Genomic DNA, 16,267 nt, shown 5'->3' on the forward strand with positions numbered 1-16,267 from the left:
ACGTACAGCATTAAATGCTTATACTAGAAAAGATAAAGGTCCAAGAGCAATGATCTAAGCCAGTGTTTCTCAGCCTTCCTAATACTGCGAGCCTCTAATATAGTCCCTCATGTTATGGTGACTGCCCCTGTAACCATAAATTATTTCATTGCTACTTTATAACTCTAATTTTGCTACTGTCACAAATCATGTTATAAATATCTGTGCTTTGCTATGGTCTTAGGTGACACTGTGAAAGGGTCACATGACCACCGAAAGGGATTGAGACCCAAGGGTTGAGAACCACTGTAAGAAAATAAATAGAAGAACAAACTAACACCCCCCCCCATACCAGCAGGGCAGAAGTAGAAATCAAAAGTAGGAAAAGTTACCTAAACCAAAAGCTGGTATTTGAAAGATAATATTCATTAAAAAGAGGAAGTAGATGTAAACTTCAGCCGGCAGACTGTACAGGGGTGAACCCTTGGAGTGGACCTGAGGTGGCTGCAGCTGCTCTAACCCTGCAGCTCTACCATGGAGATCAAGGTGCTCTGGGGATGCTGAGGAAACAGAAGCTGCCCAAGCTACATTCCCACTCGGGATCCTGGCAACAGCTTAAGAGGAAGCAAGGCACAGGGAGCAGAAAGAAGTAATATCTTAGCCCAAGTTCTGGGTCATTCCTGTAGGGATAATCTCTTGAGGACTGTGTGGAAGCATCACCTGTCAATAAAAAGCTGATGGCTATTAGCAAAGGGCAGGAAATAGAAAGTGGGAGTTCTGGAAGAGAAACTGGAACTCTGGAAAAGACTTAGATAAGGGAAGATTCGCCCTGGACTCTGAGGAAGTCAGATGTATGAACTAACCAGCCACGTGGCAGACATAGAATAGTATAAATAGGTTAATTGAGTTACAAGCTAGTGGGAAGCAATACCTACTATAAGACCAATGGCATTTATTAATATAGTCTTCATGTCATTATTCGGGAACTGGGGAGGGCGCAGAAAATCCCAGAGTTGTTACAGGTCCATTCTACATTGTGTAACTTGGCACTTGAAAAGGCAGAAAAAAAAGAAAGTAGAAGCAAATTTCCTTATATAGATGGTAAGTTATAATGACCATATAGTAGAAAGCTATCTGAACACTGTTCAGCAGAAATCCTGAAACAGGAAGCTGACAGAAAACGAAGGTTAAATTCAACATAGGAAGGATAATAGATTTGGAAAAAGATGATGATTACCAAACTAAAAATGTTTGGAGCCTGCCGTGTTGGCTCATATGAGCCATCAAACCATCATAGCACTCGGAAGGTTGGGACAGTAGAATTGCCAATTTGAGACTAGGCCTGGATAAACAGCAAGACCTTAGAACAAGTTTTTAAAACCCTGAACAACAAATGGAGCAGCCAGAGAGAAGTTTAGAGGTTGGAAAAATTGCAGAACAGAATTTAAGATTATTAAGGGTTGGCTCTGTTGCTATACCAAATGAACAGCAGCAAACCGTGAAATGGGAGACATCACTATAGTCCCCACAGACATTAAAACAATGAGAGAATACTACTAGCAATTTTTTAAATGTCAGTAAAGTTGACAACTTAGATCAAAAGGACACAATTTCTTAGAAGAACTTAAGGAAGACTCAGTAATTTAAAACCCTTTCCCAAGGAAAAGTGTGCTGACTTTCAGTAGCCAAAACCTGAACACAGTAGCCAACACCTGACCAGCACTATGAATATTTAAGAAGTCATACCAGTGATACACATACTTTCCCAGAAATAGGAAACAAGAGAACCCTTACCATCCATATTTACAAGGTTACTATGGACTCCATATCCATGGATTCAACTAGGCGGAAAAAAACATCTGTACTTATACACTTGTTGCTTTGTAAACAGCCTATCACAGCAACTATTTAACTATTTGTTTTGCATTTATATTACATTAGATATTTGATAAGTGCTCAAGAGGTGATTTGTGGCAGACAGAACAATGAATGCAGGCTATTCACAAATACTAAGCTACTTATAACAGACAGAAGGAAATGCAGAGTGCACGGGGTTTAGCCCTCTGTGGTCAGTACCTGAACTCCAAGGGACAGCTGGGTTAGTACATAATATCAGTTCTACAGAAAGAGTATGAAGTAAGTCATTACCGGATGAGCTTAGCAACTAGAATGCAAGATTGGTTCAGTATTCCTGAGTCAGTCAATTTTATTTATCATCTCATCAGACTAAAGAAAAAAATATCTCAATAGATCAAGATAACGTATTTCATAATAATCTATCATTTCCTGGAAAAACTTTCAGAAAACAAGCAATGAAAGTTCTTCCACTTGATAAAGGGCATTTATTTAAAAATAACCTCAACATTAACATTGTAAGTAAAAATGGAATATTGAATGGTCTCTCCTGAGATTTTAACAAAGCAACAATGTTGGCTTCACCATTATTACATTTAGAAAATACGTCTGTGTGTGTGTGTGTGTGCGCGCGCGCGCGTGCGCGGCACATGTATTACCTCCTGAGACATCATGCTGGCCCTTTGGACATTAACTTTGAACATTGTCTGGGATATCCTACCTAATACACTAAGGCAAGAAACAGGAAAAAAGAGGCATACAAATTGGAATATAAAATCTAAATGACTTTATTCATATATAGATATTCATATATGTGAATTTGATGTGGCAAATTCAAAGGATACAAAAAGTTGGTGACAACAACTACTGAATGCTCAGATAAGCCAGGTCGTGGGCTCAAGATATGAACACGGACAGCAAACACTGAACTTGAATATTTATATGAGCAATATGACAATTGCACTCAAATAATTTCAATTTCTATGGATAAAACTAACAAAAGTGCAGAATTTATGAGCCGAAAACTCTTAAAATATTGATAATAGAAATCGAATTAGACAAAAACTACTGGTTGCATACGCATAGGTTGGAAGACTGGTTACTATTAAACGCCATTGCTGCTGATAGTGCATGCACTCAGTGAGATTTCAGGGGAAGACAGTCCGCATGGCCTTGCTTGGAAGTGGAAGTGGTCAGGTTACTTCTAAAATGTGCACAGAGAAGCAAGGCAAGTCAGACAAATTTTGAGAAAGGAAGGAAAGAAGGAAGGAAGAAAGGAGGGGAGAACAACCAACCACTCCCTCCAAACAGACCAAAACCCCTAAGAAAAAAGATGTGAGGATGCAGATTACTGAGGACCGCTGTCAAGTTACCACAATCAAGTTTTAAAACTCCGTGGTAAGAAAACGCAGCCTAAGGGGCAGGTAAGAACGCTCACTGTGGCTGAACGGTAGTGGCACATGTGTTAGCTGTATTTTTTTTTTTAAGTAGTTTGCTTTTGGTATGTGTGTATATGTTAAAGGTGTGTGTGGCATGCGCGTATACTGGTGTTCACGCCCATGTGCATACTGACGGAGATATCCCAGTCTATCATGCCCCATTAATTTCTTTGAGACAGGTCGTTCCTTGAACCTGGAGCTAGGCCAGCAGCCAGGAAGTCTCAGGGATCCTTCTGCCTTTACCCACTAACAACAGTGGAGGTATAGGTGTACCTGTACAGCTACATCTAGCTTTTATAATGTGGGTACTGGATTTGAACTTAGGTCCTCATCCTTGCACAGCAAGTACCCCCCACCCACTGAACCACCCCACAGCTGTTTTCTAGTACTTGCGGCCCCTCTGTACTTTGGTTGTGTCTGAATTATTATACACACTGCAAACAGACTTTATATCCTTGCCTATGATTGTTACTTCCTGGTTTGTCTCTGTCACTGTATGGTACTCATCCTAATAGGTGTGAGGTGTCCTCTCACTGTGTGAAATGTTTTGATTCACATTTCACCATGATTCACTAATCACACAGAATTTTCGTACACATCTGCTGTCGGCCATTTGTATTTCTTTAATGGGAAATTGTCTCCTCATGCTTTCGTCTATACTAAAAGTATGTTTGTTTTTGTGTATCTGCTTTGTAGTTAAGTTATTGGAATTCTTTTTGCCTTTGAATATTATTGGTCCCTTATCAGATTTTTGGGGTGCGGATATTCTACATTCTGTAGCTCTTTTGCTGTGGTGTTTATGGTGCATAAGGTTTCAATTCTGATGCAGACTTGTCTGTTTTTGCTTTTTTTGCACAGGCTTCTGGTATTATGCTGAAGAATTCATAGTGAAGACAATCATGACATTTTTCCAGTATGGTTTCTTTCAGGGTACATACACGCATGTACGCACGTGCGCGTGTGTGTGTATGCTGGGGATCAAACCCAGGCCTCGCTCATGTTGGGGAAACATGTACTATTCAGCTACCCACTGTCAGATGTTACCTTCTTTTTCCCCATTACGTGATCTAGCATTTATTAGTACATTGGCCAGGCAAATACAAAATCTGTTTTAGGATTTCAGGCCATCTCTTAGTCTAGAAATGGCAAAGCCTTGGTTTGTAATGCTGATCACCGTAGAGCTAACCTGGGACGAGAAGGGGCTGAAGGAGAACCCTGTCCCAGCTGACACCTTATAGTCAAGGTCCTGTTACTGCCAGGGAGAGGAAGAGCAGGGCGTCTCACCCTCGACAGGAAAGTTCTATGATATAGGTGCCATCCTACGTCCCAGAGCACAAGGCAGCAGAAGACAGAGTCCCCTGACCATTGGGAGGGTCTGAGGGCTGTGGTGGTAGAGAAATGAAAATTCACAGCTACAGAGGAGCAAGAATTGGTGGAGTTTCTAGATGGGGATGGGTGCACTCTTGGCTGGAAGGAGTGGGTATGGTCGCTTTTTTTTTTTTTTTTTTTAATTGTTGTTGTTACTGTTTTATGGTTTTGACCCATGTGTCTTGGAGCTAAACTCTCGAAGTTCTTCCCTTTAGGTTGAATTTCAAAGGCAATGTCTTCTGCAGTTTTTCTGTCTGGCTGAATCAGCCTCCAGCTCTTCATGATGTTTGTGGGTAAGCAAAATTGTTCTTAATGCTTCTTTGATACCGTGACTGGATCCTGTGATGTCAAATGCACATGGCTGAAGGGGTGTGCCTAGGACTCACCAGGGACACTTCGTTCATCAAAGATATGAGACCAGCTGGGTCCTGTGGCGTCAAGTTTGTGGTGGAATCATTTGGCATGATGAAAGTGCCTGTGATCTGTTAGGCCAATGCTTTTTGACCAGGGTTCTGAAATAATTAGTACTCTGAGTGGTCAGCCCTGCTTCCTGGTTCTCTTTGTGTCATGCAATTTCTTTATCCAATCTGACTTTTGCTGAAGCTTGAGAATAATTTTATTAGATTTTGAGAGAAATAACAAGGCAAGCAAGTTGTAAACCTCAGCAGCTGCCAGGAGAGATAGAGAGAGAGAGAGAGAGAGAGAGAGAGAGAGAGAGAGAGAGAGAGAGAGAGAGAGATAAACATATCTTTTGAGTCAGTGCTCAAGAAAATGGACTGTTTCAGCAGTGTTGGTCAGCCAGTGCCTGCATGGAGAGAGGGTAGTTTTCAAAGAAACTGTGTACCCCCAGAGTGGGTGGGCAGGTATGCTTAGGAGTTTGACCAGTATCCAAAGAAGACATAGAAGAGGGAGAGGGGAAGAAAGGTGATGATTATTGAGTTAGAGCTCAGAAATGGGCTGGCTTAGCCATGATATCTGTCATCAACCGCCTCGGTCTTACTACTTTTAAAAGTGTTAATCCTCACAAATAAAACCACCCAAGGGGATGAAATCTGTAATATTTTCTGTCTGTCTGTTTCTCTCTCTCCCCAACATGTGTGTGTATACATGTGCATGTGTTCCTAGTTGTCCAATATCAATAATAAACTTGAAAGGCATCGTCTGATTCTCACTCAGGTATATATAGCTTCCTGGGATCATTCCAGTGGTCTGACTTGTTCAGTCTGTTTGGACCATGAGAAATCATGGCGTTCCCAGTTGTATTCAGGTCTCTGAGAAGTGGAAAACAGATTGTGTGGTTTTCTTCTTCTGTCTGAAACACAGCTCTCGTAGACTCTGCTCAGTCAAATGTGGTAGGCACAACAGTGGTCCCATAAAGAAACCTGCACCCTAATCCTAGAAAGCCGTGAGTATGCCGCCATAGATGGGGAAAGGGGATTTGCAGATGGAGCCTTGGGATGCAGAGAGTTCCTGCATAATATGTGAAATAGGTAGGCATATATATGTCATAATATGTAGGTCATAATATGTGAAAGAGATAGGCAGAAGAGTCATAGCGATACCCTGTGTCAGATACTCAACTGGCTCTGCCTGCCTGTAATTAGGAGCAGTCTCCAAATCAAGGACTCTTCTAGAAGCCCGTAAAAGCCAGAGAATGGATTTTCTCCCTGGGTCCTGTAGGAGAGTGTAGACAACCAGGATTGTGAGATAACCTGATGGTGATGATGGTGGTGGTGGTGGTGGTGATGATGATGATGATGATGATGATGATGATGACGATGATAGGGTTCTATTGCTGAGCAGAGACACCTTGACCAAGGCGACTCTTATTAAAGAAAGCATTTAATTGGGGCCTTGTTTACAGTTTCAGGACACCATGGTAGGGAGCACGATGATGGAACAATAGCTTGATCTGCTGTCCGAGAGAGGTGGGGGAAGAGAGAGAGAGAGAGAGAGAGAGAGAGAGAGAGAGAGAGAGAGAGAGAGGGAGGAGTTCCCCCCCCCCCCCCGCGCATGAGCTTTTGAAACTTCAAAAGTCACTCCCAGTGACACACTTCCTCCAACAAGACCACACCTCCTAACCCTTCTAATTCTCCTGAACAGTTTCATTCCCCATGACTAAGCATTCAAATACATGAGCCTATGGGGGCCACTCTTATTCAAACCACCACAGCATCTTTGCCTCGATTTTATTTGGTTATTTGTTCCAGCTACAGGAGGAAATTAACACACAATTCATTTGGAAGGTGATTTTAAAATTGAAACAGGATACAGCTTCTTTCCTTTTGTTTCTTTCCTTCCTCTGGCCCCTCCCTCCCTCCCTCCCTCCCTCCCTCCTTCCGTCCCTCCTTCTCTCCGTCTTACCCTCCCTTCACTTCACTGCTATCATTGCTATCCCTACAAGACTCTCCAGCAAGCAGCTTGTTGGTTCTTAATTCCTGTCCTCAACTCTGAAGTCGTTAAAAAGTGTGCATACTTAATGTGCTAAAAAGATAAACAGTAGGTCAGGCATGGTGGTGCACGCTGGGAATCTCGGATTTAGGGAGATTGAGATGGGGAAATTCCAAGTGTGGCGCCTGCGCAAGCTACACAGCAAAAACCTCTCCCAAAGGCAAACAAACAGACAAAAATGTGTGTCTCAACCCTAATGTCATCGATGCATCTCAGCAAAGGAGACACAGGCTTCCGCTGTCCCAGGCACCATCACAGCCCTTAACCGTTTGGTGGACATTCCTGTTGTTTTGGTATTGGGCTATATTTACAGTTTGTGTAGAAGTTATTTGTTTCTGTATTTATTCATTTACTTATTTAGGGGCTCATAGAGCCCAGACTGGGCTGGAACTTGTTATGTATGTAGCCGAAGATGACCTTGCACTTTTGATGGTGCTCCTGACTCCACCTCCACAGTCCTGAGATTATGGCTGTGTGGCACCATGCAATGCTAGGGGTCAGAGTTCCCATCACTGCCATAAAGCACCATGATCAAAAGCATCTTGGGGAGGAAAGCATGTATTTCAGGTTTAGAGTTCTATATCGCAGTCTCTCATCAAAAGAAAACAAGGCAGGAACTTAAGTCTTAACATTGAGAGCATGGAGGGTTGCTGCTGGCTTGATCTTCACAGACCGTTGGGCTTGCTTTCTTAACAGCACCGAGGACCACCAGCCTGAGAGTGACGACACTACAGTGAGGAAGGCTCTCCCACATCAGTCACCAACCAAGAAAACGCTCTACAGACTTGCCTACAGGCGTTCTGATGGAAACATTTTCTCAGCTAAGATTCCTTCTTCCCATGACCGTAGCTTGTGTCAAGGTGACATAAAACTAGGCAGCATACTGGGCAAGCAGTCTGCCCATCATACTATATTCCCAGACTTGCATATAGATTTTGGTGTAGACATTATTTTTTTCTCCTGGTTAAATTGTCGGAAGTGAGATTTTGGAATGATAGGGTGTGTTTACACTTTGGAATCTGAACATTTTTCTTTTTTTTTTTTTTTTTTTTATCAACTTGAATATTTCTTATATTCATTTGAAAGTGTTATTCCCTTTCCGGTTTCCGGCAAACATCCCCTCCCCTCCCCTTCCTTATGGGTGTTCCCCTCCGACCCTCCCCATTGCCGCCCTCCCGCAACAGTCTAGTTCACTGGGGTTCAGTATTAGCAGGACCCAGGGCTTCCCCTTCCACTGGTGCTTGAACATTTTTTCAAAATGGTCATACCATTTTTCTACCAACAGTTGTAGGAAGTTCAGTTTAAATAGTAGGAGAAAGATACCAAAAATAAAATAAAATAAAATAAAATAAAATAAAATAAAATCAAAGTGAGTTCCATTCCACCTCCAAGTCTGTTTGTTGTTATTAGATTTCTAGGATTAGCAGAAACTCTAAAGCATGTGTTTTATTCAGCTGGGGGTTAAATTTGACTCAGCCATTTACATAGTTCATAAATAAATGAAACAGTTCTTTAGACGACCCCTGATGGCCCATTTTTTCTTATGCTACCTAAGGTGTACTCTGTCTACAACTAACTCAACGACGTGAGCAAGTGGGGTGTTCCCTTTAAGGGTCCCTGGAGGAGGGGTGGCGTAGCAGGGAGCATCAGAGATACAGGCGGGTCTGAGTCCTCACACTCATGGACGCTAATCTAAGTCACACCATGTCTTGTCTCTTCTCCAGAAAGAAGAGTGGCGCTTTGTCTGTCTAGGGGGATCAGCTTAGTTTGTGGTTCTGAGTTCTGAAGTGGGAGGTATTCTGAGGAGTAATTGGTGATCTGGTAGCAGCTGCCGGATCCTTAGTTCCGTATGTTTCTCTTTTGGGGGTGACTGGCATATTCCTTTCCTTCAAGAAATCTTCCTCCTTGGACTTGACTCTGACACTCTAAAGTAGATTAAGGGGAAACTTCCCCACATGCACAGGGCTTCTCACTCGGGAGGAACTGTGCTCCATCCTGACGCTAAGGAAACAAACTAGTATCACCCTTATTTCTAAAAAAAAAATGCTTTCAATTTCGGGTTGGGGAAATAGTTCAGTTGGCAAAGTGATTGTCCCATAAATGTGGGGATCTGAGTTTAACCCTGGCTGCTTCTTATAAAAAAAAGTGTACTCTCAGCACTGGGGGTAGGGGTAGGGGGGACAGGCAGCTCCCTGGAGCTCACTGGATAACATCCTAGCCATCTAGACTAGAGAGATATAAAAAGTAAGAATGTTGGATGACATACAGGACTGGCACCTGAGGATGTCCTCAAATACATGCATACATGAGCATGCACAGCTTCACCCATATGTGCACCTGCTTGATGAATATTCACACACACACACACACACACACACACACACACACACACACACACACACACACACACAAACAACAACAGCTACAACAAAATTCCCCAGACCTTCCGATTTTCCCCTGAGGGTATGCAAGAGAGATTGAAGGCCAGGATCTGAGCTGGGGTAGGCCTAGTTCTCTGTCTATGGTCTAAGAAGGCAGACGGCTGGCTTTGAATATCAGTCCTAGAGTTCTGTTAAGTTAAATCCACGCCATCTTTCTGACACGGATGTCTTTTTGGAGGGTGCTGAAAGGAGGCAGTTTTGTTTGTTTTGCTGTTATCGGACAAGATGGCGGACAAACATAAACGGCTGAGAACTTGTTATTCGAGTGGCCAGGAAGGAAGGGAGGCAGGGAGGGAGCTCTCCTGTTTTCACAGGTTTCCTGTTCTTTGTTCTCTTCCCCTAATGTAGACCCATTTTTCACTTTCCCCTATGTTGCTGATGCTGAAGGAGGGAGAGCCATGTCCACATGGAGTGTGGAGTGGAGTAAGAGGGAGAGGGTGAAAAGAGACAGGAAACGGAATAGAATCAGGATTAGGATCTAGAGTGGCAAGGTTCATTGAGGGAGTGTAAGCCACTTCCCTAGGCTCCTTGAAACTGTTAAGGGAAGTTCTGGGTCTCCAGTCACATGCAATCTGGCATAGACTTTACATTTAAATGTTAAGTGAAAGACAGTGAGATCGTGGGTGATTCAGACACAAGAGGAACTGTATCATTAACAGGATTGGGAGGTTCATAAGTTAAGGAAATCCATGATCCCAGACCTTAAATATCTTCAGATATTTTTCAAAAAATGAATTCAATTTTAAATTCAACAGTGATCCCAAATATGAGAGCTATTATCCGGAAGTTGGGAGCTGCATGACTAAGTTTTTTTCTTAAATGAATTATTCAGTTCAAACTGATAGTTACAACATAGTTAAAATAAAAAGATGACTGGATGTGACCCAAACATGTCATGTGAAGACACAAAGATTTAAGATCCACAGTAACAACAGCAGAGCAGTTTAGTAGGAACAGAAAGTAGCTTGGTTGTGCAATAGCTAGCTGAGATTGTGGGTAGGTGTGAGAAGAAAATGTCAGGCACAGGGAATGGGGAATATGGATGGAGTGTACCAAGCAGACCCTTGGTGTCCGCACAGCATCTCCACACTCATTACCACCTGTGGGAGGAAGTGGAAAGAGCGCTCTACTCTTAGAATGGGGAGAATTAAAAATTGAAATGACTAACTTTCTCAGAGTCAAAACATGTAGGTGGTTGAAATAGCACAAAGATTCTCATTGTCAAGGACCATGTTCTTTTTATTCTACCATGGACTCTGTGGAGGTCAGCCAGCCAGCCCTTCAGCCTCCAAGTCAGTGGTTCTCAACCTCTGGGTTATGACCCCTTTGTGGGGGTTGCACAACCCTTTCTTGGGGGTCACCTAAGACTACTGGACAACAAAAATATTTACATTGTGATTCACAACAGCAACAAAATAATAGTTATGAAGTAGCAATGAAATTGATTTTATGGTTGGGGGTCAACCAAAACATGAGAAACTGTATTAAAGGGTCACAGCACCAGGAAGGTGGAGAACCACTGCCATCAGCCGTGTGTGTCCCAGGCATCTTGCCCTGTGTCAAGTCTTCCAGACGGCTTCCATGGAAGGCTACTGGGGAGACTTCTGAGATCCTGTAAGTGACACATACGTGAAGAGGGGATGGAGTGCCTTGAAACTATTCAGCAGTGAGTCGGTTACATCCCTGGATTGTGCGGCTGTATGAACTGTGTTGTCTAAAGTTCCATTGAAATGGGCCCGACCCATCTCTCTCCCTCTCTTTTTTTTCTGAGGTGATTACAAAAGTGCTGGCGAATTCTTTCCACCAGTGGTTCCTGCACACTGCACGCACTCATGTTGTGGGACTCTTTTTGTTGTTGTTCAGAATTCACCTTAGGGGTTTTCTCAGAGTCTGTCTTCTTGCTCTATGGTGGTTTTTTAGCTTTCTTTTTTCTTTCCAGGCTGGGTGGATGATGCAGTTTCATTTCTAGGTGTTAGGATTCTCTTTCACACTGGCTTGTCATGACCTTAAAGTATTGTAGGTTGCCTGCTTGCTATTTTTTTTTTCCCCAGTCATACCTCCAGTAATATAGAGACTTGTTTTAGTAAGTGAATTCAGAAGTCCAGCATGAAGGGAGTCTGTCTTATAGTGTAAGCTGTAACATATACAGTCCAGTGTTGTTTTTTTAATTCTCCATGTTGGTTGGTTTGGGGTGTTGAGCTGAAGGCTGGCTATGTTTCTGAATTGACCTTAGGATGCTACACATGGCTTCTATTGTTAAGGGTGGAAAGGTGTTTGTTATGATCATAATCGTCTTAATTATAATTGCTGTCATAGCTCTCTCCTGTCAGGTAATTGAGGTCTGATAGTCATTCTTAGCTAAAGCCACCCACAAAAACCACACACAGTGCGTTTTACTCAAAACAGTACTTTAACCACCACTTTGTGATGCAAAATCAGTGGAATTTTGGGTACTTTCTGTAAAATTGAAATCTTTATGGGGGTTTTCCGACATCCCAGTTGATTGTTAACAAGTGATCAGTGAACTAGAGTTAAGTGGACTTGGCTAAACATTTGACTTCTGGGACAGGATGGGACAGCACTGAGTACAGTCATCTGGAGGGAGCTGGCTCTCCTTTTGAAAGATGTGGCTAAGTAAGAGGTGTTGTACAAGATCTCTCGGTGTGGAAGGCAGATGTGTTAGGGGCATACCTGTTGCTTATCTTTGCCACAGGGTTTTCAGTCTTGATACCGTATTCACAGTTAGTGCTTTCTAGCTTGTAGAGTCTCTTATGAAAGAGATTTGAAAAGAAAGATCGGTGGGTAGTATTTGCCATGCACGGATAGGAGTGGGGAGGGGATGACTCCTAAAGTAGGCTAGCCCTGTTCTGGAAGGCGGGCAGCAGCTGACTTGGGAAGAGCTAGCTCTGTCTTGCAGAAGTCAGGAGGTGTGTGTTTATTTTGGAACGAGTGCTCAGGAAGCTGCTTTCCCTGTTGAAGGCTCCAGGGCTCACCTTTTAAGGCTCGGTACTGCTCTGTGGTTTGGTAGACTGAGCATGTTGTCTTTTATGTGAGAGACCCTGTCTCATAACCAACCAACCAACACACCAAACCCCCAAAGCAAAATCTGATTCGGTACGGTGGCAAACATTTAAGCAAATAAAGCCACAAAGACTTCCTTGTACATGGGCACCGAGCTGTCATATCTAACGCTTAGCCTGGAAATGATGCTTCTTCATGGGGGATAGGGGGAGGTAATTTTGAAGGTGACCTGGATCTCAATCCCTGAAATAGAGGTGCAGAAAAGGTGCTGTGTGGAGGCAGTGGAATCAGGGCCCTCTCAGAGGCCCTGGGAGAGTTACCTGCAGATTCAGTTTTAGCTACACTACACTAGCTTTGGCGTTGACGCCCACATTCCCAGGGTAGGACCTGCTGAGTGTAAGGTGGAGTGACATTCCAGTTTCAATTATTTTCTGCTGAAGCTGGCAAACTGAATGAAGATTTATATCTTCGGTGACAGGATTCAAATGAGACACGACAAACCTGTAAAAGCTGCCACCTAAACATGTCAATGCCGACGTTTCCAGTGAACTGGATAGGACGTGGGGAGACACAGCATACACTGCCAACCATGCTGTACTGGATAGCTTGAGAGATCAAAGACTAAACCCAGGGCAAAGAGCAGGTCCTTGCTGGCCGCACAGCATTATGGGATTGAGTACAGCCGCCATTTTGGTTTTAGAACAAAAGCACGTGTCTCTCGCAGACTTTACCTTATGGTGGAAAATTTTAAACTGACTGGAAAATTGATTTAAGTTACCTGATTTATATGGTAAAGTGTCAGTTATGAAACTACCCATTAAGATGGAATTTAATCCTGACCCAGTTCTCTGGGCTGGGTGAGAATTAGTCCTATTAACCAAAGCACACCAAATAGGCATCAAAAAGAGCCGCCGAAGCCAGCCTTGCTTGAGGAAAGGACACGTTTTCTATATTTGGGTAGAAGAATGAGCCTAGGACAACACAAACATCATAAAAGGTCTGTGATAGGACCCTGACCATCGGGGGCATGGACCAAAACAAATTTCAATGGTTAGTGATACTTCCTTTCACCTGGGGGATGCCAAGTTAAAGGTCCTCACAGTATACAGCACCCTGGACCTTGTCATGCCAGGTGCCTTTGACAGCCTGGTGCCACCCCAGTAACTGAGGAGAATAAGTTCTGTATTAAGTTCCCTCTGATATCTGTTTTACTGATTTCCCCCTGGAATATAAACGGTTGCTTATTTTCAAAAACCAAGTCAACATTTCATGAATCAATCTGGTAACCAAATCAGTTTTTAAATGTAGTTTAACTCAGTCCCAACGGGGAGAAAAGTCGAACACTGGAATTGCTCTCAAGCCACAAGGAGATGCCAAATGAAAGCCACCAGTCACCACATAGTATTCTGCGTCATTTATTAAATAATTTCAGGTATGCACTTACAAACTTGACTTGCTTCAGAACTCTGCTTACGGTTCATTTTTTAAACTTTTGTGCAGAGATGGTCTAGTAAAACGAGACCCAGGTACAAAAACAAGGCAACAGGTAGAAAACACTTCCTGTTATACTTGCACACATCCAGAAAAGAAATCATGTGACAAAGAAATAAAACCCAAACGTGGCTCTCTCAGAACAGCACTGTCAGTGTTGAGCTCTGCACCCTAAGGGGGCAGCTATGCATCCTAAGGGGACAGCTCCTACTTTGCCTTATATGGATGTATATGTGTATATATGCATAATAACTTCTCACCTACTGCATCATGTTGGTTCAGATGAAGAGAATCTAGAAACCATCAGCTAGCTCATTTGACTATAACGTGACATCAAAATTCACCCGGGAGATGACACTGACTGGTCAGCAATATGCTGTTATTCCAAACGTCGTGTAAAAAGTTCCCTTTAAAAAAATTAATTCATCGACTCCTTTCAAGCTAACGTGTGAGCCTCTAACATGGCTCTCTTAAAGAAATACTTTAAATGATTAATTTTGAAGCTTAAAATTACCCTTGAAACTAAAGTTGCTTTGTCTCAAAAATGAATGTTGTTTGAATGGTTCACAGACCTGGAGTTATCACTAGGATACGGGGCACTAATGCCATTAGCAACGAGAAACAGCATCACCATAGGATAATTACAAGGTACAAAATTGCCCAGGGGCCAGAAACTCGCTATTAATATAATTTTGGCAGCAGCATCATCATTTGATATTTAACCATTTATTACATAAGTATTAACATATCAGCTTCAAAGATGCGCACTCCCTTAGGACACTCAGGAGTTACAAAGTTATGGTGATTGCATAATTTGTATTGCACAGTTTTATAAAAAACATAAATACTGGCTATTCTAGTTTTAAATACAAAATACATGTCATATACTTTTAAATCTATAATCTGGTTCAAGTGCAAATCAGGTACTTTCTGTAGTCCTTCCAAAAAAGGCATTTTTAATATTTTTGGCAGGAGTGACAAGTCACCATGCCAACAGAGCTAATTACAATACGAAAGTCCAAACCTCTGAGAATTGCAATCATATACATACAATACAAAACCGAGTATTTACAAATGTACTAAGCGCACATGTAACCTTAGCGGGCAGATCAGAACCAAGAGCCAGACCCACGCTGACAATAATTTAAAAAGGGTTGAGTACAGTCCCTCCGTCTCATTTGCTTAGGCTGGCTGCTGTGGGTTGACATTCATGTGAGGAGGATGTCCTAGAAGGCCAATTCTTTGTTTCTGCTTCCTTTGTTCTGTCATCTGGAAAGTTAAAAAGTTTCATCATTACACTCAGACACTTCCTGTGCGTCAGGTCACACACTGAACCATAGATTTACCTCTGTGGTTATGGGTTATACTGAAACCCACTTTCTACAAATAGTGTACTGTCACACACACACACACACACACACACACACACACATACACACACACACACACACACAGCTTGAACAAGAGCATCTTCCTCCGCAGATGGGGAATTTTCTGGCCTCGTCATGCAGGGTGACATTCAGAAGTACTGCTTGCTACTTGTTTCATAGAGAAACAAAAGACAGATGAAGCACTGCTTCTAGATCATTTCCAAAAACCATTTCCAAGTGACATAGAGACTCATTGGAAAATGGCATTTCACTATGACTATGTTGTGTCACATTATCTGGGAAAGCCGTGTTTATAGAATCCCTGGGTCTGAGACTTTGTGTCCACGTTCTTCAAGGGGTCTTGGATTTCCCTGCTCAGTGATTCTTCGGGGTCAGAAAAAAAGTCACCTGGCTGTTCTAGGACAGATGAGGGTCCTCACTCCTGCAAGGTGCAGGGTAACTAAAGGTTATATAAACAGCGCCCTGGCCACCACTGGATTTTGGGTCACATCAGGATAGAACATTTCTCAGTGTGGGTTCCCCTGAAAAAGTATACTCTCAGCCCAGAGTGAGAGGTTGGCTTTCTTCTGGCTACTGGGTTGAGTTCTCACTTTGGGTCTCTCTCCTGGGTGTTTCATAACTCAGTTCTCTGCAGTAGGAGTTTTCTCAGCATTCTCAGGACTGCTTCTGAACCTGAGGCTCACGAGGTAACTAAGATAAGAGACTATATGAACACGTTAGATGAAGTCATGTGTAAATAGCGTAAGGTTTAGGATAGAACAGTAAAAAACTAAAGACTTTAAAATCAGACCGTCGATGTTAAATGTGATTTAACTTCCGCCACTTTGTGTAT

The 16,267-nt window shown here is 42.7% G+C and overlaps 1 protein-coding gene across 1 annotated transcript in view; it reads right to left on the reverse strand.

Moving 5' to 3' along the window:
- Positions 1-13,952: 13,952 nt before the first annotated feature.
- Positions 13,953-16,267, reverse strand: part of Itpr1 (inositol 1,4,5-trisphosphate receptor type 1) — a 323,135-nt gene continuing 320,820 nt past the window's right edge. The window contains exon 62 of the mRNA XM_032905993.1: positions 13,953-15,313. Within this exon, the coding sequence (XP_032761884.1) occupies positions 15,227-15,313 (87 nt within the window). The 3' untranslated portion in view covers positions 13,953-15,226. The remainder of the gene's footprint in view (positions 15,314-16,267) is intronic.

The sequence above is a fragment of the Rattus rattus genome, chromosome 6, assembly GCF_011064425.1.
Source record: "Rattus rattus isolate New Zealand chromosome 6, Rrattus_CSIRO_v1, whole genome shotgun sequence".
In the NCBI taxonomy this organism is placed as follows: Eukaryota; Metazoa; Chordata; class Mammalia; order Rodentia; family Muridae; genus Rattus; species Rattus rattus.